General features: G+C 39.5%; 1 protein-coding gene across 12 annotated transcripts in view; it reads right to left on the bottom strand.

Moving 5' to 3' along the window:
• The window catches only part of ABI1 (abl interactor 1), a 77,413-nt gene that overhangs the window by 5,762 nt on the left and 49,710 nt on the right, over positions 1-21,941 (bottom strand). Inside the window, exons 4-10 of one of the 12 annotated variants that reach the window (XM_058832965.1) lie at positions 12,662-12,676; positions 11,838-11,938; positions 8,557-8,697; positions 6,716-6,816; positions 5,719-5,793; positions 3,975-4,151; positions 1,058-1,144 (exon numbers count right to left, since the gene is read on the bottom strand). In XM_058832965.1, the coding sequence (XP_058688948.1) occupies positions 1,058-1,144; positions 3,975-4,151; positions 5,719-5,793; positions 6,716-6,816; positions 8,557-8,697; positions 11,838-11,938; positions 12,662-12,676 (697 nt within the window). The remainder of the gene's footprint in view (positions 1-1,057; positions 1,145-3,974; positions 4,152-5,718; positions 5,794-6,715; positions 6,817-8,556; positions 8,698-11,837; positions 11,939-12,661; positions 12,677-21,941) is intronic. The other 11 variants (XM_058832972.1, XM_058832967.1, XM_058832966.1 and 8 more) reach the window with 11 other exon arrangements.

Raw genomic sequence — 21,941 nt, 5'->3', positions numbered from 1 at the left:
CATCAACGTGATTCTTACTGTTTACCTAGCACAACACCAAAATACCTTATTTTTGAAAGAGAACCAGAGAGATGTCTCTTATCTCATGGGGAATACTCAGAACACAACCACTTAAAAGCTCTAATGGGAAGCCTAACAGCAGCACTATTCAGACCTGGGGTCCCTAAATGGATGCTGCAGCTATATAGCTAACTGGATAGCAGTAGCCCCTGAGATCCTAGCAAATCTCAAAATGGTTCCCAAACGCTCTAAAAACATTTTTTATTTATTTCATGCTCTATGTGCATCACATTCAGTCTTTTGTTTACAGAACTGCAACAAACTCCTACAGAAAAGGGCATCTCCAGATCAGGAACACGACTTTCCACCTGCATTAACACCTGAGACAATAACACTCACCTGAAGGGAATCAAGCAGTAATGGTAAAAGCAGAGTTACCAGTATAAACACAGCACAGCTAGAGAGCACCTCTCACAAACCTAACAAGCAGAGCTATGCTGCAAGAAGTTCAGCAGGGAAATAGGAGAACACAAGGAAATGGAGAATGAAAGGCTGCTGAGAGGAGAGATGCCTTACAACCTCCTTTGTAATGCATTAGATCTTAAGACTGTGCATTTTCAATTGACTGTACAGCTTCCTGAAAAATGCTACAGTACTGGAATCAATGATTACACATTACACCTTCTGACAGTCTAACATAAGCCTTTCTAATAGAAACTGATCAATTGTCCCTAATGAAAAAGGCAGGGTGATTCAACATGAAATTAGCATTTTCAATTAAAATACAATTTTATATTCACACCAAACATATGCCACATTTCACACTGTACTTCTGCAATAAATTTGCAGTTCAGAACTTAAATGGGTCAGTAATAATCGTGCACATATTATAAAATATTGAAGAGTGTGCCCTTCAGCTCCAATAGCATATTGACACTAGAATGCAAGATGGTATTAGCTTCTGGAAAAGGAAACAAAATAGAGTCTGACTTGCCAGCCATGCATGCTAGAAGAGAGTAGGCTCTACCCTTTAACAGCTCAGCTTGTCCAAACTTACTGTTTTCCTGCACCCTGGCCACGAAGCCTGTGAGAGGTATCTGTGGAGTCAACTGAGGCATAGGGGGAGGGGGTGGAGCAATAGAAACTGGTAGCAACACACACACCATATCGGGAAAGTCAAATGGACAAAGGAAAAAAAAAAGGGAACAAACAAAAGCAGCCGTCAGTAACGAGGACCACAAAACGAAGTATGTAAAGAACAACAAGAACACACACACACAAGAACCTTCTTCAAGCTTGTGTTTCCAACAAGGCTGAATTCGTGGTTAGCCAATGGAGGATCAAAAGCAAAGCATGCCCGTGTTCAGCCAGGTAACAGCCGAGCGCAGGCTGCGTGTCTGGAAGCTCACAGGGTGCATGTGAAGGTTCTTGCTCTGTCACACATTTTGTGTGCTTCACCTGGGGAGCACATAAAATTGAGCTTTTGTCTTGCTGCTAAATAGGCACTACTCAATTTAGCAGTTACCTTTTCAAAGTGAGCTACTAGAAGTAGAGGTGATGTTTCGCAAGATTCTGGACTTCTCTAAAATCAAAGTGGAGCGCTGCATCAAGTGCAGCAAAGCAGCACTGACACAGAGCAAAGACAACTTTTGCAAGGGGCACAATGCTCCAGCATCAATACTTCACATTCACACAGGAAGCACCTCCTATCACTGTGCTCTGCTGGGATAGGGGCAGTCAGCTAGCTTACTGCATTTCAGTTTTTCTCAAAAAAAGGGAGCTAGTTGCTTGATGGTAAAAAAAATAAATGGGTCTAGAGAAGAGTGGAGCTTTAGTAAGCCTTCTGTGGTAAAAGGGCACTCAGCTACCTAAAAGGCTGGCAAAGGCTTCAACAGCTCCAAGTGGCCACAGGAGCATGCAGAGTTCCTCAGGAAGCCCTTGCAGGCTCATCTTCTCTGAAGTATGTGCCTGTCTCTGGTGAGTAATGAGACATGTGACCACACCCATGCTCAGAGAAACTGGGCTGACAGTCCAGATGTTCAACTCTTCCCTGCACAGGTAGGGAAGAGGAATGGGAGCAGTAGGGCAAGCCACTCAAACAATCAGCTCTGGTAGGACATCTATCCCGTTAAGTGCGGAGAATGAAAAGCATATAACAAAACCCCACCCAGAAACTCAACAAAACATCAACTCATTTTTTCATACTGTGTCCCTTTGCAGTGGAATTTCTCTTACAATGGAGCAGAAAAATTCCTGTGAAGGTGGGAATTCAGCAGGGTAATAATCCAGTTGGAACCAAATTTGAAAGAGGTTCTGTTCTTCCAAGTAAGCAACAGTTTTAAATAAAGCCGTAACTAAGATTAATGTTTGATGAATTAAAATGAAGCATTTAGTTCATTATAAAACCAATAATCAAATAAACTGTATGGGATAAATGATCAATAAAAGCAGGAGAACAAACAGTGTCTCACAAAATTGAAGTAAACATCTAAGAAAAACCAGAGCATTTGTTAGCGTGAAAAGCAAAACCTTAAGGAAACATGGGACCTGGGTTTAACATCAAGACAGTAGCACTAAAAAAAATAATCACCAGTTACAGAAACAGAGGAAAACAGCTTCAAGTAGCAAAACACACCAATCAAAATACTGTTTAAAAAATGCTGACCATCAGTATTTTGAGAACACCAAAGAGGCTAGATTAAGAAACAGCACCTGCATTTGAGCAAAAAATTGCTTTGGACAAATGTAAATGTTCAGAAACAGTGGTTGCACAGCATTTAAGACAACTGAACTATTTCTAGAAGTAAAATCCTGTTTATTTAATGGAACTCAACTGTTCAAGCAGGAGGGAGTTTCTGTTGTTATGGTGAATTAATTTGGAGGAATAAGAATGTGGAGGAAAATGAAATGCTAGTATGGGTGAGCAAGAGTAGGAGGAAAATCAGGTTTGGAAAAAAAGAAAAGATAGATAACACGTCTGCATATAAAAATGCTTTTGGACAAATGTAATACTTCTTAACTACTCAGAAAACTCTTCACTTGAGTGTCTCAAGTATTTTAAAAGCATTCTTTTCTTAAAAGTACACAACAGTAAACAGTGGTCTAAAGAGATCTTGAATCCAAACATCAACATTTCTTTTCAAAAGAAATGTTCCTCTGAAGTTTAAAGAGTAGGCATTCTGAACTCTACTAAGCAGCTACCACTCCTCAATATGTATTTGATGAAAATTTATGGAAATGGCAAGGAAGAGGTTTCCTAATAGAGCTTCGTACCAGCAGCCAAGATCCTTATTTTGCAGATCTTTCTGCAGTGAACCTTGTTTGCCCTTGCGGGGTAGGCAGGCAGGAGGCTGCTGACCAAAACCTGCTCTGTTGCCCATGGCATCCATCCCTTCCCTCATTCATCTCCTTCTCTACTCCTACCAGTGTGAAAGCAAAGAGAAGTTGTCTGCTAAAAGAGAAAGACTGAGCTCTTTAACAGTCAAGCTTAAAGCTAAGAACAAAGGAGAAACTTGGAATCAGGAAAGGCTTTAAGAAAGAGACAGAGACAGGGAGGAACTGTGTGACTGGAACACGAGCATTGTGCTCAGAATGTATTCTTTTGCCATTATCCAAATAGGGGGGGGCTGTACTACAATCACATTAGGTCTCCCACAAAAAAACCCTGGGTTTAGTTTATGTTCTCCAAGCACACCTGAAATGCCAAGTATAATGTGCCTATTATTAGACAGGCAATCCTAATAATTTCTTGTCATGAGTAACAGCAAACAAGTCAGGGGGAAAAACAGTATAATTGCATATAGTGCAATCACTGTACAATTTCAATATGGTTTTTCTTGTTTGTTTTTCTTTCTGTTTCAGGAAAGAAAGCAGTAATCTCATTGATGCTTTTCATAAATGAATTAAAATGCTATGCATGCTTTTACAATCATTTTGCTCAAAACAGTTTGTGATTTCAGAGCTCAGCAGCTTACTTGAATTTTGAGAATAAAGAGGCCCGCCATTAACATGAGGTTGAGCAGAAAATGGGGCAGTCACAGAAGGATTCCGTCTGTATCCACCAGAAGATGCTGAAGAAGTGGTAGAGTTGTGTCGCGAGATTTGCCTGGTCATTGTGCCATACTGGGAGCCAGGAGCTGAACCAGGAGCAGCTGAAAAGCATTAGCCAGAGGAACCAAGGAAAAGACTTAAGCAGAGCATTACTTGGGATAGAATGCAGAAAATAGAAAAAGTCCAGAATGTGGAAAATACTTGGTTACAGTTCTCCAATAATTTAAGGTCAGTAACAGGCAAATAACAGAAAAACAAACATCCCTGTTACAATCAATAATGAGAAAAAACACACAGAACATAAACCAACACTCATATAAAGGGCATTGAGAAATGCTGAGAGTACTTTGAGAGACTGGATTGGACTGGAAAATTGAATCCAACTCTTAAGTGTATCTCAATTATACTACATGCAATAATACCCTTTATTAAAAGGCACACAGAAAAAAAATTCACATTCTGCTCAAAAAAAATGATCTCTACTGCAAAGCTGAACATGCGTCCAATCTAATATAAAACAACACTCTAACAGAACAGTGAAACACATGTCATGAGCTTCAGACACTTGACACATTTATCAACCATATTTGCTGGTTGCACTTTTATATTGATGGAATTTGTACTAACAAATCAGAATCACCAGTGCCAGCTGAGAAAGATATCATTCATTCTTCATAATAAACACCCATCTTTACCCTCGACCTACTTGCTGCACAAACTTCAAGGTTGACAGAACAGTTCAAGTTCTCTTTCAGATTAACCTCTGACAGAAAATCACACCTTGCAAACTAATGAATCTCACATGTTGCAGTTGCATGAATTAACACAATGCTTAAATGCAAAAACCAGTTTGCAATAAAGTATTTTGTGCTCTTATATACATATATATATAAGACACAAACAGCAAGGAGTCGGAAGTTTGCAGTCTTGTAATGCTATCCAAAGTCACTTTCACTTAACATTTCAGTAAGGGAGAGTGCAAAAGGTTATGTGGGTCAAAGCCTCCAAAGCTAGTTTCATAATTCAATCAATTATTTTTGTCATCAGCCTGTGACAGGAAAGGGTGGGGTATTTTTTCCTGTCTATTTTGAAAAGTACTATTTTTAGACCCCACCCTAATGCTTGAAGCAATTTCTTAAGAACTGTTAGTACATATCCTCAAGTCTTCCAGTTTGACACCTGCCTGCAGCATTATGGAATCAAAGCCAAGCCACTGTGACAGACACTTGTGCTGTCCACTCACTTTATGCGCACAGAATAGAACACACACATCACCCGACACATAACCTACCATTTCTAAGCTAGAATGCAACTGCTGTGACTTTGTTTCTGCTGCAGGAGTTACACAGCCTAATATCAATATTCAAGCTGATTCTGAGATCTTATAGATCAGATTAATTGGATCTTCGCTTAATTTGGAGTATATTTCAAGCAACTAGCAGCCTTTTTTCCATACCTAGTGCATTTAGCTTCAGAGGCTTTAACCACAGGAAATTAGTGGAGATTAGATATATTGAAATAAAGACCCCAAAAAATCCCAGAACTGATTTTTGTAATAAAATCACCAAGGTCTCACTACAGAATTAAAAACACCCTAAGTTCATTAGGAAGAGATGATTATTGATTATGCAGCATGACTGCAATCACTTCAGCATTGACAAGTCTCACCTATCAGACTGCCCATCGGGAGAGGTGGAGGCAGTGGTGGTGCTGGCGGGGCTCCAGGAGGAACAGAAATGTGTGCTAATAAAATAGTTTATATTCCTAATTAGGCTATATTATTAAAAGCAAAAAAAAAAAAGTACAAGCACTTGATAGGCTTCCCAAACAAATATGAAAATTCAACTTCAGTTAACTAATACAAATTCAGACCCCAATCCTATCCAGGGTTCTGTATATGTCAATCTTTATTCTCATTTACTTTTATGGGATGCCAGAGGATAATAAGATTTCATGCCTATTTGTACCACTGCAGGACCAGAAAAGGTTCTGGAAAAGGAAAGCCTATATGTATACAAGGAAGTGAAGACTTGTCATCCAAGCAACAGAAATCTCTGCAATAGCAAAATCACATTACACCAAAACTCCACTATTTTCTTATGTCTTACAGGCTTGAAAAACATACAGTAAGTGACTGGGCTAGTTTATTACTAAGATAATAATAACAATAATAATAATAAAGGACCCTACTCAATCTCACCATTCATCATTCTTAAACACAAGGGAGTGTGCCTCCAATGCTGAGAGATCCCACATGGTTCCTTCACCACAGATGGCAAAGTTAGCAGAGTATTTCAGAAGCCAATGTTTCCCATTAAACATGTGCATAGTTGCTGCTGCTCTCAGGGCATCCAGAAATGCCAAATTGTAGACACATTTAAAATTACAGTTAAGCTTTAAAAGGATACGTTTGTCTTTTACTCCCCTTGTGCACCCTTGATTGTCTTGTACAAACACGGACCAGCAAATGTATTTTAACCACTCATTATTCAGTAACTGTCCTGCAACTACTCCTGGCAAAGAATTAAAACTTTAGACATCACTCAGCACATGTGATTTCCAGAGTAGGACTGTGCTTCAGGGCAGTTTCTACCCCATCATGTTTAGCCCAAGTCCCTCTGCAAACACAGGGAAGTGAGGAGCAGCCTGAAGGAGTCGCACATACCTGGCCCGATGGTTGGCGGTGAAGGTGTAGGCACGGCAATGGGAATGCCAATACTGCTGCTTCCACTGTTCTCTCGACTGCCACTTCCTCCACTACTGCCACTACAGAAGGAAAAAAACACAAGTATTAGCATAGCATCTCCTACAAAAACATACCATCAGTCACACTTCTTGTGTGAGCTCTGCTAGCTTAACTCAATTAGACTGTTGAAAAACTCCCTATTAAATGCCTCTGTCTTTACCTACAATTGCATACAGATAATGAAGTCTGGATGCATTATACTCCTAATAAATGGAATTATTTAAACTGATAAACATCACTGTAACTAAAATGTGCAATTAAATGCTTCAAAAATAAAAAGGTAATCAACCATGCAAGTTCTAGGCAATGGAGTAACAACTGCAGGAGTAGTTCAGGGGCCCTGTAATAACAAAGGAGTATGCTGGGGCTGGAAGACTTCACGGCTAAACTCTAAAAAAATAATTAGGATTAACTATGCTGTCAAATGAAGGAACATTTCCTCTACTCAGAACAGAAGGTTAGATTGCTAAGTTTTCAACTGAGAATGGACATGACAAACCCCTGGGTGGGGTCTGGGATATAGTGTGTCGAATTTTCTGTATATCTAACACTCCCCATTACCCATACACCCTTTTTGTACAAGAAGTTTCTTTCTAAGATTATCTGTAAGGTAACAGTACAGCCAGCTCAAAATTTGTCTAACTAATGTAATATGACATGCAAATCAGAGGCCAGCAATGCAAAATCTAGGGAACTACTGGATAACATTTCAACACTTGCCTACAGAGGCCATTAACACTTATTTTCTTAGAGGGAACTGAAAAAGAATCAAAATTGACATAAAAATCTGTCCTTATTCTTATCTAAGAGCAATCCTTAGTTCAAGTCCTGAATTTATATGCATTAAATGGATAATAAGTAAAGGAAATAACCAGTAAGATGTTTTGAAGCCAAAACTTCACTTTAGTTCATCTATGGTAATTAAGAGTACTCAGTGAGGTTCTAGCTTATTTACCACTCCTGGATAGCTCTAAATCAGTCAAGAGTCAAGCGCAAATCATTCAAATATATCTCTTTAGAAAATAAGGTTACAAAAAGAAAACCGGTGATCTGAAATGGAAGCCAAGATAATTCCTTCAAAATTAGTGTTCTGTCTGCTGAAGACCTTGATCTTGTCACCATGGTTGCAGCTGAATTTCTAACTGCAGCCTACATAAAAGAAGATCTTGTGAGACAGGAGTAAGGAGCATTCACAGTAGCCAGCTAAACAAACTAACAAGATCCTCATGCAGCGACATTTAGAAGTTATTTAATTTTGACAGTAGCTTATCACCAACTGTGTCTAAAATACTCTCTCAGTCCCTGTTAGTGACCTACCACGTTTAACTGCCTACTGTGAGTTTTTGAAAAAAGAAAAATACTAAGAAAGAAGCTCTCAAAAAAACCAAGCTAACCTTTTATTTCTAATTACATTGAATTCTTTCATCTGTTTTTTCCCTGCAGTTTGAAGCCTGTGATAAAAATCAAACTGAAAAAAGAATGAACTCACTCAAGAGACTCAGAGAAACATTTAGCCTTGCAATTCAAGAAGAAAATAACAAGTTTTTAAAAGCTACACTCAGAACATTGAATATGAAGGCACTTCTTCGTGTTTTGGAAGTCAGCAATGCAGTAAAGTTCTGTTGATGCAGTGGTAGAATAACCCACCTTTTTGCCTTTCAACAATAAGCTGAGAGGCACAATGCTTCAAGGCTTTTCTGTGACTTTTGTAAGCACTGGCTTGCCAGGCAGGAAAGAATTACCGTGGGAAGACACCCTACCTGTGTGTTCGTGGTCTCTGGTTCAAGGAAGCTGTCCTTCCTGGACTGTGCTGACTGCCCAGCCTGGCAGGGCTGGTCATGTAATCATTCGGGACTGTTGGAGGTTTGACTGGCTCCAGGGTTTTGTAAGGAGTATTTCGTCTGGTCAAGGAAAAAAAGATTTGAAGACAAAGATAAAGAATCAGAAGATTTAAAGGATAAATATGTGAAGTTGTAAATCCTTTTGTTTTCTAAATTTTTCAAAAAAGATCACTGCAGTGACCCACACTGTAGTATATTAAAATTCCAATGGGCAGGGTAGACAGGTCACAGTCAACAGCCCAAAAGTAGTCTTACATAGATCTACAGAAGTTGGCCTACAGCACAGAAACTGGTCAAAAAAGCCTAAACTAAACTAACCACCCAAAATACATTATTTGAGCAACCTAACATACAATAGCTATATCTGCATAACACTCTGGGTTACCTGTTGGCACATAACAAATTTCTGTTGTATCAATCTCCTCTTCTCTCCTCCCCCTTCCCTTCCCATCAGAATCCTTTACAAAAGTATGCTTGACTAAAGGTATTCATCTCATTAAGACATCAGCATGGCTGGATCAAGATTCAAAGAAGTGACATTTGCAATCACCAGTGTCTTTCCCAGGAGCACTGCTTCATGCAGTAATCAAGCAACCTCATGTCACATAAGCAGACCTAAAAGTGCCTCGTAGATGAGCTTCATTGTCTCTATTTTGTGGCCCAAGAATTCCAACCTAGCAGACTGCATCAAGTCAGAAATATAACACAGATCTTTCAAGATCTATTTACCAGACCCATTACTGCCATAAGAACAGTGCATTTATTGTACTGAATCGCAGAGTTCTTCAGTTCTCACCAGTAACTAAGAGATCCATTGCAAAACACAGAATCTGGCAATGCACCAGAGCTAACCAAAACCAAAAATACTGAACTACTGGCATTTAATAATTTGTTCAATTACTGGCTATAACTGAGTTGCTAAGTCATACAGCTTCCTGGTATTTTAAGAAACTTACTTACTTTCTACATTATGAAAAGCAACAGTACTAAAGTTATTTCAGTTGGAAGCACATTAACAGTCTTCCCTGCTTATCATTTTTATTTGATAGTCTTTATATCTCTATTGCTTACAACCAGAATACAAAATTTCTTTTTTCCACAACTGATCTCCTTTGGCAGATCTATAGGTGGTGACACCCTGCATATTAAAATCATCTAGAGTTCTTCATATAGACAAGCTAATTTACAAACACTACAGTATCTGAAAACACTTACAGTATTGCCACTTTTTTCTTTGAGAGGTTTTAATAATAAATTGCTATAGAAGGAAGACAAAAAAATTATTTCCTGGCACTGGTCAGAGCTCCTCACCTCACTGTCCCCCAATGTTTCAGGGTGATCCTGGGAGCCCTTACCACCAGGGAGAGCTACAGGGAGCCCAGGGCCTTGCTTTGCTCCAGGACCCTCAAGGAATAACATCAACTTCTCCTGCCACATCAAGTTCCAGCAATTCACTTATTCTTCCATGGTACCTCCAACCTGAGCACCCAATGATTTCCACAATCTCTCCCTGGTCCTGTGAAGAGACCCCTGCTTACTTCAGCCCTTTGCTTTTCACTCTTCGTGATTTCCATGCAGGACTCCCTCCCCACCATATTCCTTTAGATGGTTCTGCCTTGGAGGCACAAGCTGCACAACAGGCAGCACCTACTTAAAGGCTGATGTTACACATTAAGCTCATTCTGGTTTTACATACTTATCTCTGTTTTCTGGATCAAAGGGAGAAGAGTAGCATCCCTGCGGTTTCTAGCGATTTTTTCTGCATAAATTAAGGTAAGTCATGCCTGTGATATTTCATGCTTTGGCAGAACACGGCTGCTCAAGACAAGAACTGTACTTCCTGAACAAGAAGGGCAGATAGAAATCTCTCTTACAAACCCACATTATTCCTCCCCCTCAGCCAACTGCTGCCGCTTGTCAAGCTCATCTGGAAATGACATTCAGCTGATTAATCCTTATCAGGCATCAGCCAAGGCAAGCAAACAGCTCTGGCTTGTTCAGGGGGGAGTATTGAGAGAGGCAGTTCACCAGTACATCAGCACTGCTGTTTCACTAGCAAGCGTCCAAGAGGACATGAAATTGCTACCCAGGTTCCCAGGCCTGATAAACAACTCTCTCAGCTGGGATAAGAGACACAATTGGAATACTGATTTCATGCCCTTGAGCAATGGGAATTTTCAGAAAACATGCTGAGGAAACCTCTAGGTTAATTTCTCTGTGGAATATGCACCAAAACATCAAATAGGGATTAAAAATTGCTAAGTCTTCAACAAAAGGAGTTTCTGCCTCTAATTCTCCTTGATCACTGCTCTTGATCTCCACCCTGCTCCATCTCATTATTCCTCATTTTTCCAGCTTCCTTCCTTTTCCAGCATACCTGAAGCCAACACAACCATGTCAGCCAGCTTCACAGTGCCTCAATCCCCCACAGTATAAGGAGAAGGCTAAGTGTGATAAAAAAGTAGAATGTCATTCAGGATGCCTTTTGGAAGATGCTGCACTGTTGGACAGACAAAACCGCATGGCACATGCACTGAGCTTCTCAAGTATTAATGTTTTGACTCTAACAACAACTACTTGCTGGCACACCAAGATAAGCAGATTTCACTCCCCACAGGTCCATTGCAGCAAAATAGATGCAGGGAACTCTGCTCACAGTGGGACTTGGGAATAGCAAAATCCTTCCTCATTTAAGTATAAAAATAAAAATGCACAAGCCAGCGAGAATCAATGTTGCCACTGTGCTCACAATGCCATAAATTTTGCTTAGATAATGCAACAACTACAGCACAAACAGCCACTTCATAGCTCTTCTAATATTAAGAAATGAGTAGACAAGAACTTTACTCGTAAAGTCTTTCCCCCACTGAAGTTAAAACTTTATTCGTTTCTGTCACTAAGCATTTCTCCCCAAAATAAATATCCAATAGCCTGGATATTTATGTTTAATTTACATTTATTTTAATATGGGTATTTACCAATATCCATATTAAATCCTTCCCCGTGAAAAAAAAATTGTTTCAGTCATCCTGAAAACAAGAGTCAACGCAGCTGAAGGGGTTCAAACAGAAAAGGTTATTGTGAATTTTTTTTGCTAAAGGCAACCAGAATTGCCATTTATTTACGAATTTAAGAAACACCAATACTGCCACAATTAAAAATATCAGTTACACAGGAGGGACCAGGCAGTCCATTCTTACCCCAGAGTTCCCCGGCCTGACATGGGAGGACTTGGTGGTTTTTGTGTAGGCGGATTTGTTCTTGACAAGGTGCCAGTTCTTGCAGGCTGGTTATTTCCATGCTGAAATAAGGGAAAACATGATTTTATTTTTATAACAGAGAAGCACTATTACTGACAGCTTTTTTTTTTTTAAAGTGTAAGAATATGAAGTGAGAATTCCCAGACAGCTGTCAAACAGCAAGTTTTCAGCTACACATGAGACAGACACCAGTAAATACAAAGAGTCTAAACACAAGCTTAATGTTATTTTTACTATTAATTAAAAACAGACATCAGAAAGGTAGGCAATTGACAGGTTCATGCACAAATGTCTTCTACCATTTTTTTGCTTAGAGGGAAGCCACATTTGTATTCATTGCCATTCGGATGTTAATAATTTAAATCAAACTTTAACACTGACAGTACAATACAGCCAGCATGGCCCAGAATTTCTCAATCTGTCCCTGCTATTTGACTAGCAGAGTCATTCAGGTTGTCTGGGAAGTCTCCTGCAAAAAATGTAAGTGAAGAGAAAAAAGGCATCTACCGAATTCAGAGCAAAGCACTATATGTGTTAGAGAAATTAATGTATCTATGAATAAATGCGGATGTCAATGTATCACAGATATATTGACACACTAAATGCTGTAAATGAAAAAAAAGTATAGCATGTTTAATCTAAATATCCTATGGAAAGCAGAAGAGAGCGTAAGAGAGCACTAGTTTTCAGTTTTAATGGCTCTGCAGCCTCTACTATCAGTCACATGAGGCACTGTGGGTCAAAGGAGAAATAACACTTCTTACCTTGGCTTTTAGCCACTTAACGTTGGCAAAAAAAGGGGGGAAAAAGGTAGAAATTAATGGCAGATCCATCACAACTGGTACGACAGGTTAAACTAAAGAGAATCACATTTTAAAGAAATCATTTGTGTCTACTAATAATTAGCTCATCCCAGTACACTAAGAGATTCTGCTGTGTCAGTTATTGAAAATTCAGTGTGTGATGAAACGATCACAGGAAAAGCGCTTGTGTCAAAATTAAGTTTAGCTAAGCTTTGCCAGAAATATCTGCCAGGTTCTTCGTGGGCAGTAAAGGGTTGAAAAGCTCTCTGCTGACCATTCAAGTCCAAAACCAAATCAGTGCTATTTCAAAGGCAATATGCACTTAAGAATTCATTCACAAAACCACACTTTCAGCAATATGCACAGAATCGATGGGCCTGTTGCTTTGACACTTAACCTTTCTATGTTTTCAAGAAATCCTAGCTGCTGCATTGAATGGTAAATAAAGAAAAGGGAATTTTTAAATGGGATGAGCAGCAGCGCCTTTCACCTCTGGTTTATTGATTGAAATCTGATTCAAGCCAGCACAACGCTGGCTTCTTATATCCCTGTGTTGGCAGGGATATAATGATTGTTATTCTGAAATTTTAGCTCTTAGAATCAAGTCATTATATGACTCCACTGTATCATTTTAACAGCCCTCATGAATTCGGAGGAAAAAAAATATCAAAACTTGGCCTCATGAGGTAAATGTAACATTTAAAATAAGCCAAGTTCTTTCATTTTTGGAGGGTTCAAGGGGATCATGGGTGAGTGGTACAGGGGAATAGGCACTTATATTTTTGAAAGGGTTAATTTCACCAATAAAAAAAACAAAAAACAAAACAAATACAAACACCCTAACCAAAATGATCTCAATGCTTTTTTTGAGATTGTTTGGAATTAAACTGTTCCATCCAGAACAAGCCTTCTAAGACAGAGCATTTCAAACTGTGGCTTGCATCTTCTTCTCCTGCTCCAAGAAACACAGACTAGTTTAAAGGCATCCATGAACTCAGTAAAAAAAGTAATTAAAACATGCTATACAGCAAATGTGCATTTGAGGCTTCTGACAGGGTCTGCAAAACCAATGAAAAACAGCTGGGGTTCACCAACCAAACAAGCTTGAAAGCTGTGGCCATTAAGTTATTCATAATACAATAATAGGAACATAAATCCTGTTCCAAAATTCAGATTTAAAAGTTTAGCTCTGGTAAGTAAATTTGAAGGTCAACCCATTTACTCACAGCCTGGGCAGAAGTTCATCAGCAGAGTTCACAGGCATTTAAACCAACTCTGTCCCCACATACTTATTTCATGGATAAACATGCAGGTTCAGTTCCCAAGATGCCAGAGTACTCTCCCAAGTAGTGTATTTTTAAAACAGGCCTTTAAAAATGAAATTTTCTTTCTTTTCTCACAGGAATATGTGACCCTTCCCCTTACTTCATCCGCTGCCAACAGCAATGGCATAATAAAAGGAATTTGTTAAAGGAGACCAAAAAATGAAACTCTTGGATCTGTCCTTCCCCAGCAGACATAGCTAGAAACATTTTTGAAGGCTTAAAAGGAAGGGTGGCATGGTTTCTTATCCAGCCTCTCCTACTAAATTTGTCTGCCTCAAAAATATAAAACCAAAAAGCTTCCTTCTTTCCTTCTCTTATGCAGTGTCACTCAGCATTTATGGTGACTACTTCCACTCCCCTCCTAATCCCTGTTTCATTCTGCCTCCACTGCAGTGACAGTCTGAATATCTAGGTGTAGCAATGGTTCAGTTAATCTTCATCTTATTTCAAAACTTTCTACTGCTAGGTACACTAAACATTTATCTGAAGTCCAACAGCTCTTGACCTTTATTCCTGTCTCTAGGACTACATAAGGTGAGCTTCATCTCTTCTGCTACCAGTTAAACAACATACAGATTGATACACACTTGATTGTTCAGAAGAATTAGAAACTACTGTCATGCTGCTTTCGATATGTAAAAAAAGTCTGTAGATGTCCTCTCTGCTGTCAATATAAACAAGAATCACACAGGCAGGAAAACAAGGCCAGAACACAGAAGGAACTGGGAGAAAACAGCTCCTGATCCGAAAGACCTAAGTAAGGGGGGAAAGCAATTGAACCAAAGCAAGATGAACCATATGGCTATTTAATCATGGTTAACAAGCTAATTAGGAGGAGACATTTTATTTATCAGCTGAGCTTATGAGGTCAACATTGCTACATTTCTTGGTCTGAAAGCCAAATGTGATGCTTTCTAAGCAAAAAAACCTGCTTGGAATCGAGACAAGGTTATGCAGCAGGGTGAATTGAATAGACTGTCAATTGAAGGTGAAAAAAGGCATTAGAAAACCAAAAGGAGTGGCAACTATGTGCTTAATGGATGTGCAAGCATCTCTCTACAAGTGCCTCTAGGCCAGCCAGCCTGTTGGCAGAACATGACCATCACCAAGTGCCTGATCAGTACCAGGAAGGTCAGAGCCAAGGAGAAGGGAAATGCAGGGCATGAGGAGGAGAAGCCGTAGCATGCATGTGGTTCGCAGCTTGAAGAGGGAAGAGACTGTTCTGAGAGGCTATAAAATAAGAGACAGGACATGCAAAAGGAAGCAAGCTTAGTCAGATGAATAGCATCACTGAGAACTCTTCAGAAGCTGTGAGGAGCATGATTCTCTTCTCCCCCTGAGACCTGTATTATTGCACACACAGGAGACACTTTTCAACCCGATACCAGCATCCTGGATGACACACATCAGAACAAAAACAGGCCGTAGGCTTGCTGGGGATGCTTGTGATGCTGAGGGTGAGAACTAGACAGACCAGAACACTCCCAGAAAGGAAACAGGGTAAGCAGCAGTATTGGTTGGGGTTTCTTGCAATCATATAGCAGATCATACTTTAAAGAAGCAAGCAGAACAATCTTGCCTTTCCAAGGAAAACCCAATAAGCATGTGCCTATCCTGGATAAAGCTGTAAGGGCTGTCACAAAACCAAGAGAAAGAAACCACAATCTCAGGGTCAAGAAATAAGAGTCAATGCTGCTGCATTCCCAAAATGTCACAGCTAGAGCAGTGACACATCCACATCCACTGAACAACACAGGAGAGCAGGCTGGCCTAGAACTGAGAGCCAGCAGTGGGCTGGAAAGGATCAGAGCAATTAAGGCAATGGGCAGAACAGGTGTTTGCAGTAGCCATGCAAGGCATTTATCAAAAGCCAAAATTGAGGCGGCTCCTGTAACTCATGCCAGGAATTCAGAGCACCTGGACTTTAGAACTTCAGCTGTAGTTTGAAAGGACGGGCAATGACTGCTAGTACCAAGAGATTTATTTGCTTAAGGCAACTCTCTTGGCAATTCCAGCATATTCAGTTCTGATAGTCTGAAGAGTACAAAAAACACCTGCTGCCAAGGGCAACACTGCAGGTCACTGTAACTGAGGTCAAAGGGATGAGACGAAGAATGGCATGAAAAGGAAGGGTGTGAGGAAATCAGAAGTACCCACTGGTAGTCTAAAGATGTTGAGACATCGAAGGACTCCCGTGGCCGCCTCAGAAGGCAGCCATCTAACTGTTTTTAACAGCTTTCATGCCAAGTAACAAGTCATGGGGGAACATTAGTCATGATTCAGGGAAACTATAAAGCTATCATTTGTGCTATAAACTGTGCTTGGAAAACTAGGAGTAGGGATGGTTGCAAATAACTCATTTATGTGAGCACATTTATCTGTAAGCACACAAAAGACCACCTGCACACAGAAGCAAAATCCTTATGCTGACATTCAGCAAGTTTCTCCTGCACATTTCAGCTATGAACTCTCCAATTTTGGAGTGCAGAAACTTCAAATCTCTATGCAGGTTGTACTTCCCCTGCTGTATTCACTCATCATTTCTCCGACTCCTGAATTAAAGAGCCAATTTCACTCTATATCCTGCCATTCCTAGGATGACTGAAAGAGGTCATTAAAGACCACCCAGTATAAATGCTCTACAATGGAAACAAGGGTTTAAGAAGTGTGCCAGTCTGACTTCCACTAATAGTAAGTATCTGGAAAACTTGGAACTTTTAAACATAGGGTCTGTAAAAGCAATAGTCAGCCTAAAATCCGTTCTCTTTGACCAATAATCACAGCTGTCAGACACAACAGAAAAAAACCCCACATGGTCACTCCTGACTCTTTAGTCAACCTCCTTTTTACTTAAAAAGGTACTGCCTTTATTAGTCATGGGAGAATGCCCCTACAGAGAGATAGCTGGTCATAAGACCTTTTGAAATGCAATTATGTGTGTGCAGCTAGGCAACTTTGCACAAGATTGCCTTCTGTCTCATCAGTGGGGCAGTTCTGAAATACCACACGGTGACACATTCAGAGCAAGAAAAACAGAAGCTAGAAAGGTGCTTGTATGTGAAGGCTGGTAATGCCTGAGGAAATTATACAGTAAAGCACCAAACCTAGAAACATGGTTTCCTTACAGAAATCAAGACACAGAGTTTGGTAGAATATGTAATCAGAAATGTTGTTCAGGAGGCAGACTGTATGTGGGTGTCAGGCACTCAGGGTAAAACACTTCTGCCACACTAGTTTTGAGCAGTTTTAAAGAAATTATTCCTGGGTCTCAATTTTCTTATCAGAATGGGTAAAAAGCTTTTATTTGTTCTTCATTTCCTCTAGTCTGTAGTAAAGCAGACTATTTTGAAGAAATGTAGGTTTCAAATTAGTATTTCTTTAAAAATTGAACATGTGTAGGTAAGTCTCTCTTCAGGGAAATTTAACCTCTCCTACTAGTACTTGCAACCTAGTCATTAGTCTTCTGTTAACAGCAACCAGATGTAGTTTGTCAGTGCTACTTCTCTCTCTTTTTTTTTTTTTACTTTCTAATTAAAAAGCATTAGCATACAAAAATCTATTGTGGGTGATAGACAAACTTAACACCTCTCTCAGCACTCACTAGTCTTGCTCAGAGAAAGATACCTAGATCCCTGCTTTTAAATAGTTGAAGATTTTTCATATTTTTCAGTTGAGTTGGTGACTTTGAATCTAACTACAATAAAGTAAGGCTAGCATAAAAAAAATAAATTAGAAAATAAAGAGACTCAAAGTTTTGTGTTTCCTTTGCAAGCTAAAAGGCTTGCATCCTACATTATATCAGATGACACTAGGCACACTTCTAACTTTCCAGTAGCAAGTGCCCTATGGAAAGCACAGTGTGTTAACACTCACAACAGAGTCATCAGAGTTGGCAACAGGAAGTTCCTTTTTCCCCCCAGAGAAGCATTCTTTACCCTACAGCAATATTTAGTGTTTGGCCGTGACCCCAGAGAGATGATGTGACATTAATGAAATTGGCAACATGACATCCTTTGAAGCGTGAATGTCTGACAGAGGCTGGTTAAGGGGACAAAGGCAGCAGCAGCTCCAGTTCAGGATCCCTATCTCACTTGGGTTTTATTAGGGTGAATTATTTAAAATTTAATATTCCAGCAGCTACACATAAACAGTCTTATCCTAAAGGGTAAGTAAGCTCGATTAGGTAGCCTTTCACCCTCACATCAGCATCTCATCTGCATTTTCATTTTGCACTGACCCAGACATAAGCATAAGAACTGCAGACAAGTAGGACATGCTGAGAAGTACAAGGGTAAGAGCAAGACCCTCCTCTCTAAGCTTAGTGTTTGTCAAGTTCTGGCCCAATCCCTACTTTAAGGGAGTCCTTCCAACTTCCATTTGCTTGAGAAAGATTTCTGAATGCTTAATTCCTGTTTAACTTTCTGGGCTCAAAAGCTTCTTACAGCTTTCATGTGCTGAAATGCAAATTTCTTTATGGTGACAAAATTACAATTTCTTTCCTTAAAATAAAACTGAAAAGTGATCAATCTTCATATACAATTCAAGTTTGGTTCTGAAGAACTGTTAGTTCCATAAAATAAACTTGATCCAATTACAGCTATTAGGCATTTCAATTAGGCACGTATTCAAAATTTTATCTGACTTTAAACATAAGGCATCATCACTTCAATTTCCTACTTAGCTGCCATTTTACAAATTGCTGCAATTCCACCTGCCTTCTATTCAAAAAGAAGATTATAATAAATCCAAAGGCCAATTTGAATTTCGCTGTTAAGGGCAAATTTAAGGTTTTTAAGGCAGCTTCCAAGCTTCCTCCTTCTCCCTGCTCTTAAACTAAGGATTTTCTGTATGAGTAATTGTGTTTGACCTATTTATTTGCTGGCACAGTATTTTTTCCTTTCCTTTCACAAAAAAAAAAAAGGAGGAGAGGAGGAAGGAAATGTTGAAGTAGCCTCTGCCTAATAATTTTAAACAGAGCTCTACACAGGAAGGTAGATAAGACACTTACTCTTGTTTACAAAGAATTACTTTAGCTACGTTCCCCTATGCCCAGAGGGTGACAGCTGAGCAACCACTTAACAGACCAGCAAAAATGTTTCCCTGTGTGTTTCTTGGAGCCATCAACACATACTTGTATTGCAAAGAAAAGCCTTCTTGCTAGCAAACCAACTTAAAAAGCCCTCCTGATTTGGACTTATGCTAGCCTCAGCTTCATAGGGACATACATTAAAAAAAAGCAACCATTGGAGACATTGTCTCCATCTGTCCCTGAAAAGAGAAGGGGCTGGGAGTGCAGCAGCTGGGGCACTTTGGGGCTGCCATGGACATTTCAGGCTGAAGGGGAAAGCACCTCTGTGATCCTATGATGCTCTACAAAAGCTTTTCAACCAAGATCGTGCTGGAGGAGGAAACAGCATTGCCTTCCAAGGAAGTGTCTCCCATCAGTGAGGAAACCTGCTCTGGAGAGCAGCTGCTTACCCATCACTGCCACCTCCATCCTCACCTGCCCCCACAGAAATTGCTGCATGCGTGTGAGACAGAGGGAGGCGTGCACAGCCCTTCTCCATGCCCCAAGCACATGCATCTGCTTTTGCATCCTTTCTACACAGCCACGACAAGCAGAGACAAAGAAAATGAACTCTGAGTATACACAGGAGGTGGTTTTGCATTTGCTCAGATGGAAGACGTATGGTGAAGACAGCATTTACCCTCAGGATTACATACCTCCCTAATTTCATTATATAACTCTGTGAGACATTCCTTTTATTTACACTTTACATATGAAACAATTCAGGATCACCCCATAAAATATACTGCATATTTAAACAACATTTTTCCTAGGATCAATATTTAAAAACATAAAAGCAGAAACATGGTATAATCCAGTCTGTATCCTTGATTTCTCCGCCTTGTATTTTTCCTTTATCTTCCTTTATCAAATCCTACACGAGAACAGAGTCCCATTAACTGCAATAAATTATCATCTACAGATTTCAAAGTGTTGTATAATTTTTATTTAATACTTAAATGCCAATATATGTGTTGTGCTGTATTTTAATGACAGATGCTACAGCAGAAAACATTCAAGGATCTGCAAGTTTGTCAAACTGACAACTGTTTTAAGTAGACCTCAAACTTTTTTTTTTTCCTAGACAAACATGGTTTCTAAGGCCTTATTGTACACATTGCTATCCAGCCTGGGGTGAAATCTTTGCTCAAGAAAATAAGACTTAACAGAGACTGAAGCATCTTTTAAGACCACTCTGGATGAGACAAAGTTTGTAATTCAGTTTACTGTATGCTCTCCCCTAACTGTAGATTCAAGAGGCAACCCAGATTCTCAGCACCTTCTTTATTTGTACTGACTTCCAACATGACTTGATCCAGCTTCTTAAGTAGTTTTGGTTTGATTTTCTTGTAACACCACTACCTACATCTAGGTGACTAAACTGCTTCCTTCAGAGCCTTGACCTGTGTCACACTCTTGGAACCTAAGTAATAAGATGGCTAAAACACTTAATTAATGTGCCATTAAGGAACTCAGCACACTCTTTTCAACAGTGTCTCTAAGATATGGCAACCACCTTGAACTACATACCTGAGGTCTGGATAGCAGTTTACTTCATTTGTGTAACAAGTCTACACAGAAAATACCAACTGTTTCATGCCTTTCATAGCTGTAAAACAGACTTAGGCAAGTCACTCAAATAAAAAGTATCAAGATATAATTTGCAGCTGTCTTGTAATTGAGTTGGCAATTTGGTTATGACTAGAGGCTTTTTTTTACCCCTGAAAGATCAACACCAAGCTTTTAGTACAGAATAAATGACTAACATTAAAAAAACACTTTACCAAAAGCATTCTGTAAGAACTGCCTAGAAAACAGGTAAACAGCACCCACTAAAAAATGAGGGTGACATGAATAGACACCAGTATTCCCAAAAGCAAATACTGATACTGGAAAATGCAACAGCTAACCCTAAATAAACTCAGCCTTCATGGATCAAGCAATCCGTTTTGAGTCTGCACAATCCAAGTAGTTCAGCAAAGCATCAATTTCAGAGACTAACAGTAATTATTTGACTTTTAAAGTCTTCTACAGCATTTGATCCCTGGAACACTTAAATGCAGAAACCAGTAACCTGACATTGAATTTCTGTACTCTCTATTCATAGAACATTCTCCTCAAATGCAGGCTACACTGAAAAATCTTCAGTTTCTCTGGCTCCAGTGTTTCTATTTCATAGCACTTCAGAACATGTCTGTCATGAATAACATGACTGTTATCCATCAAGACTGGCTTTATTACTGTAAAACAATCCTAAGTGTTACAGGTTTAATACATGTTTACCTATGAACAAAACAAAAAAATCAGGTAGTCTGAAGTCACTACATTAATTCATAACAGCTGTCATGGTATAGAACTGCTTTCTAACTTGTGCTGGAATTAGACTCCTGTGGACATTTGGAGGGCTGCTACGAAGCAGGAGGTACCCTTGTACTCTGTTGTGCCAAGTCATTTGGAGAGATATGTTCCTCAAGCTCAGCAATTCAAAGCCCACATGATGGGCTGACACAGCTGCACAACTGACTGACCAGAGCACATCAAGCTTTAGAGGATACACAGGTTTTGAACAAATGCCATCCAAGGGAAGATAGCTGCAAACTGAATATACCTTGAACACCTGGTCTAGAGGGATACAACGGCATTTTTTATAAAAAGATGACCAGGGAGTAAAAGGTGTTACATTAATTCACTCTAATTACAACCATTTCAAGAGAGGTAGACATTATCTTATTAAGGTTTTTACTTAGAGAAAAGGAAAGTTAGGCTGCCCAATGGGAGTAAGACATCAATTGCCACTGAGATTTAAATGCAAACTAGCTGATTCCCTTTCTTCTGTTCACCTACCAAG

Source organism: Poecile atricapillus, chromosome 2 (genome assembly GCF_030490865.1).
Source record: "Poecile atricapillus isolate bPoeAtr1 chromosome 2, bPoeAtr1.hap1, whole genome shotgun sequence".
In the NCBI taxonomy this organism is placed as follows: domain Eukaryota; kingdom Metazoa; phylum Chordata; class Aves; order Passeriformes; family Paridae; genus Poecile; species Poecile atricapillus.
The sequence above is the reverse complement of the archived record's forward strand: the minus strand, read 5'-3'. Positions and strand labels throughout refer to the sequence as shown.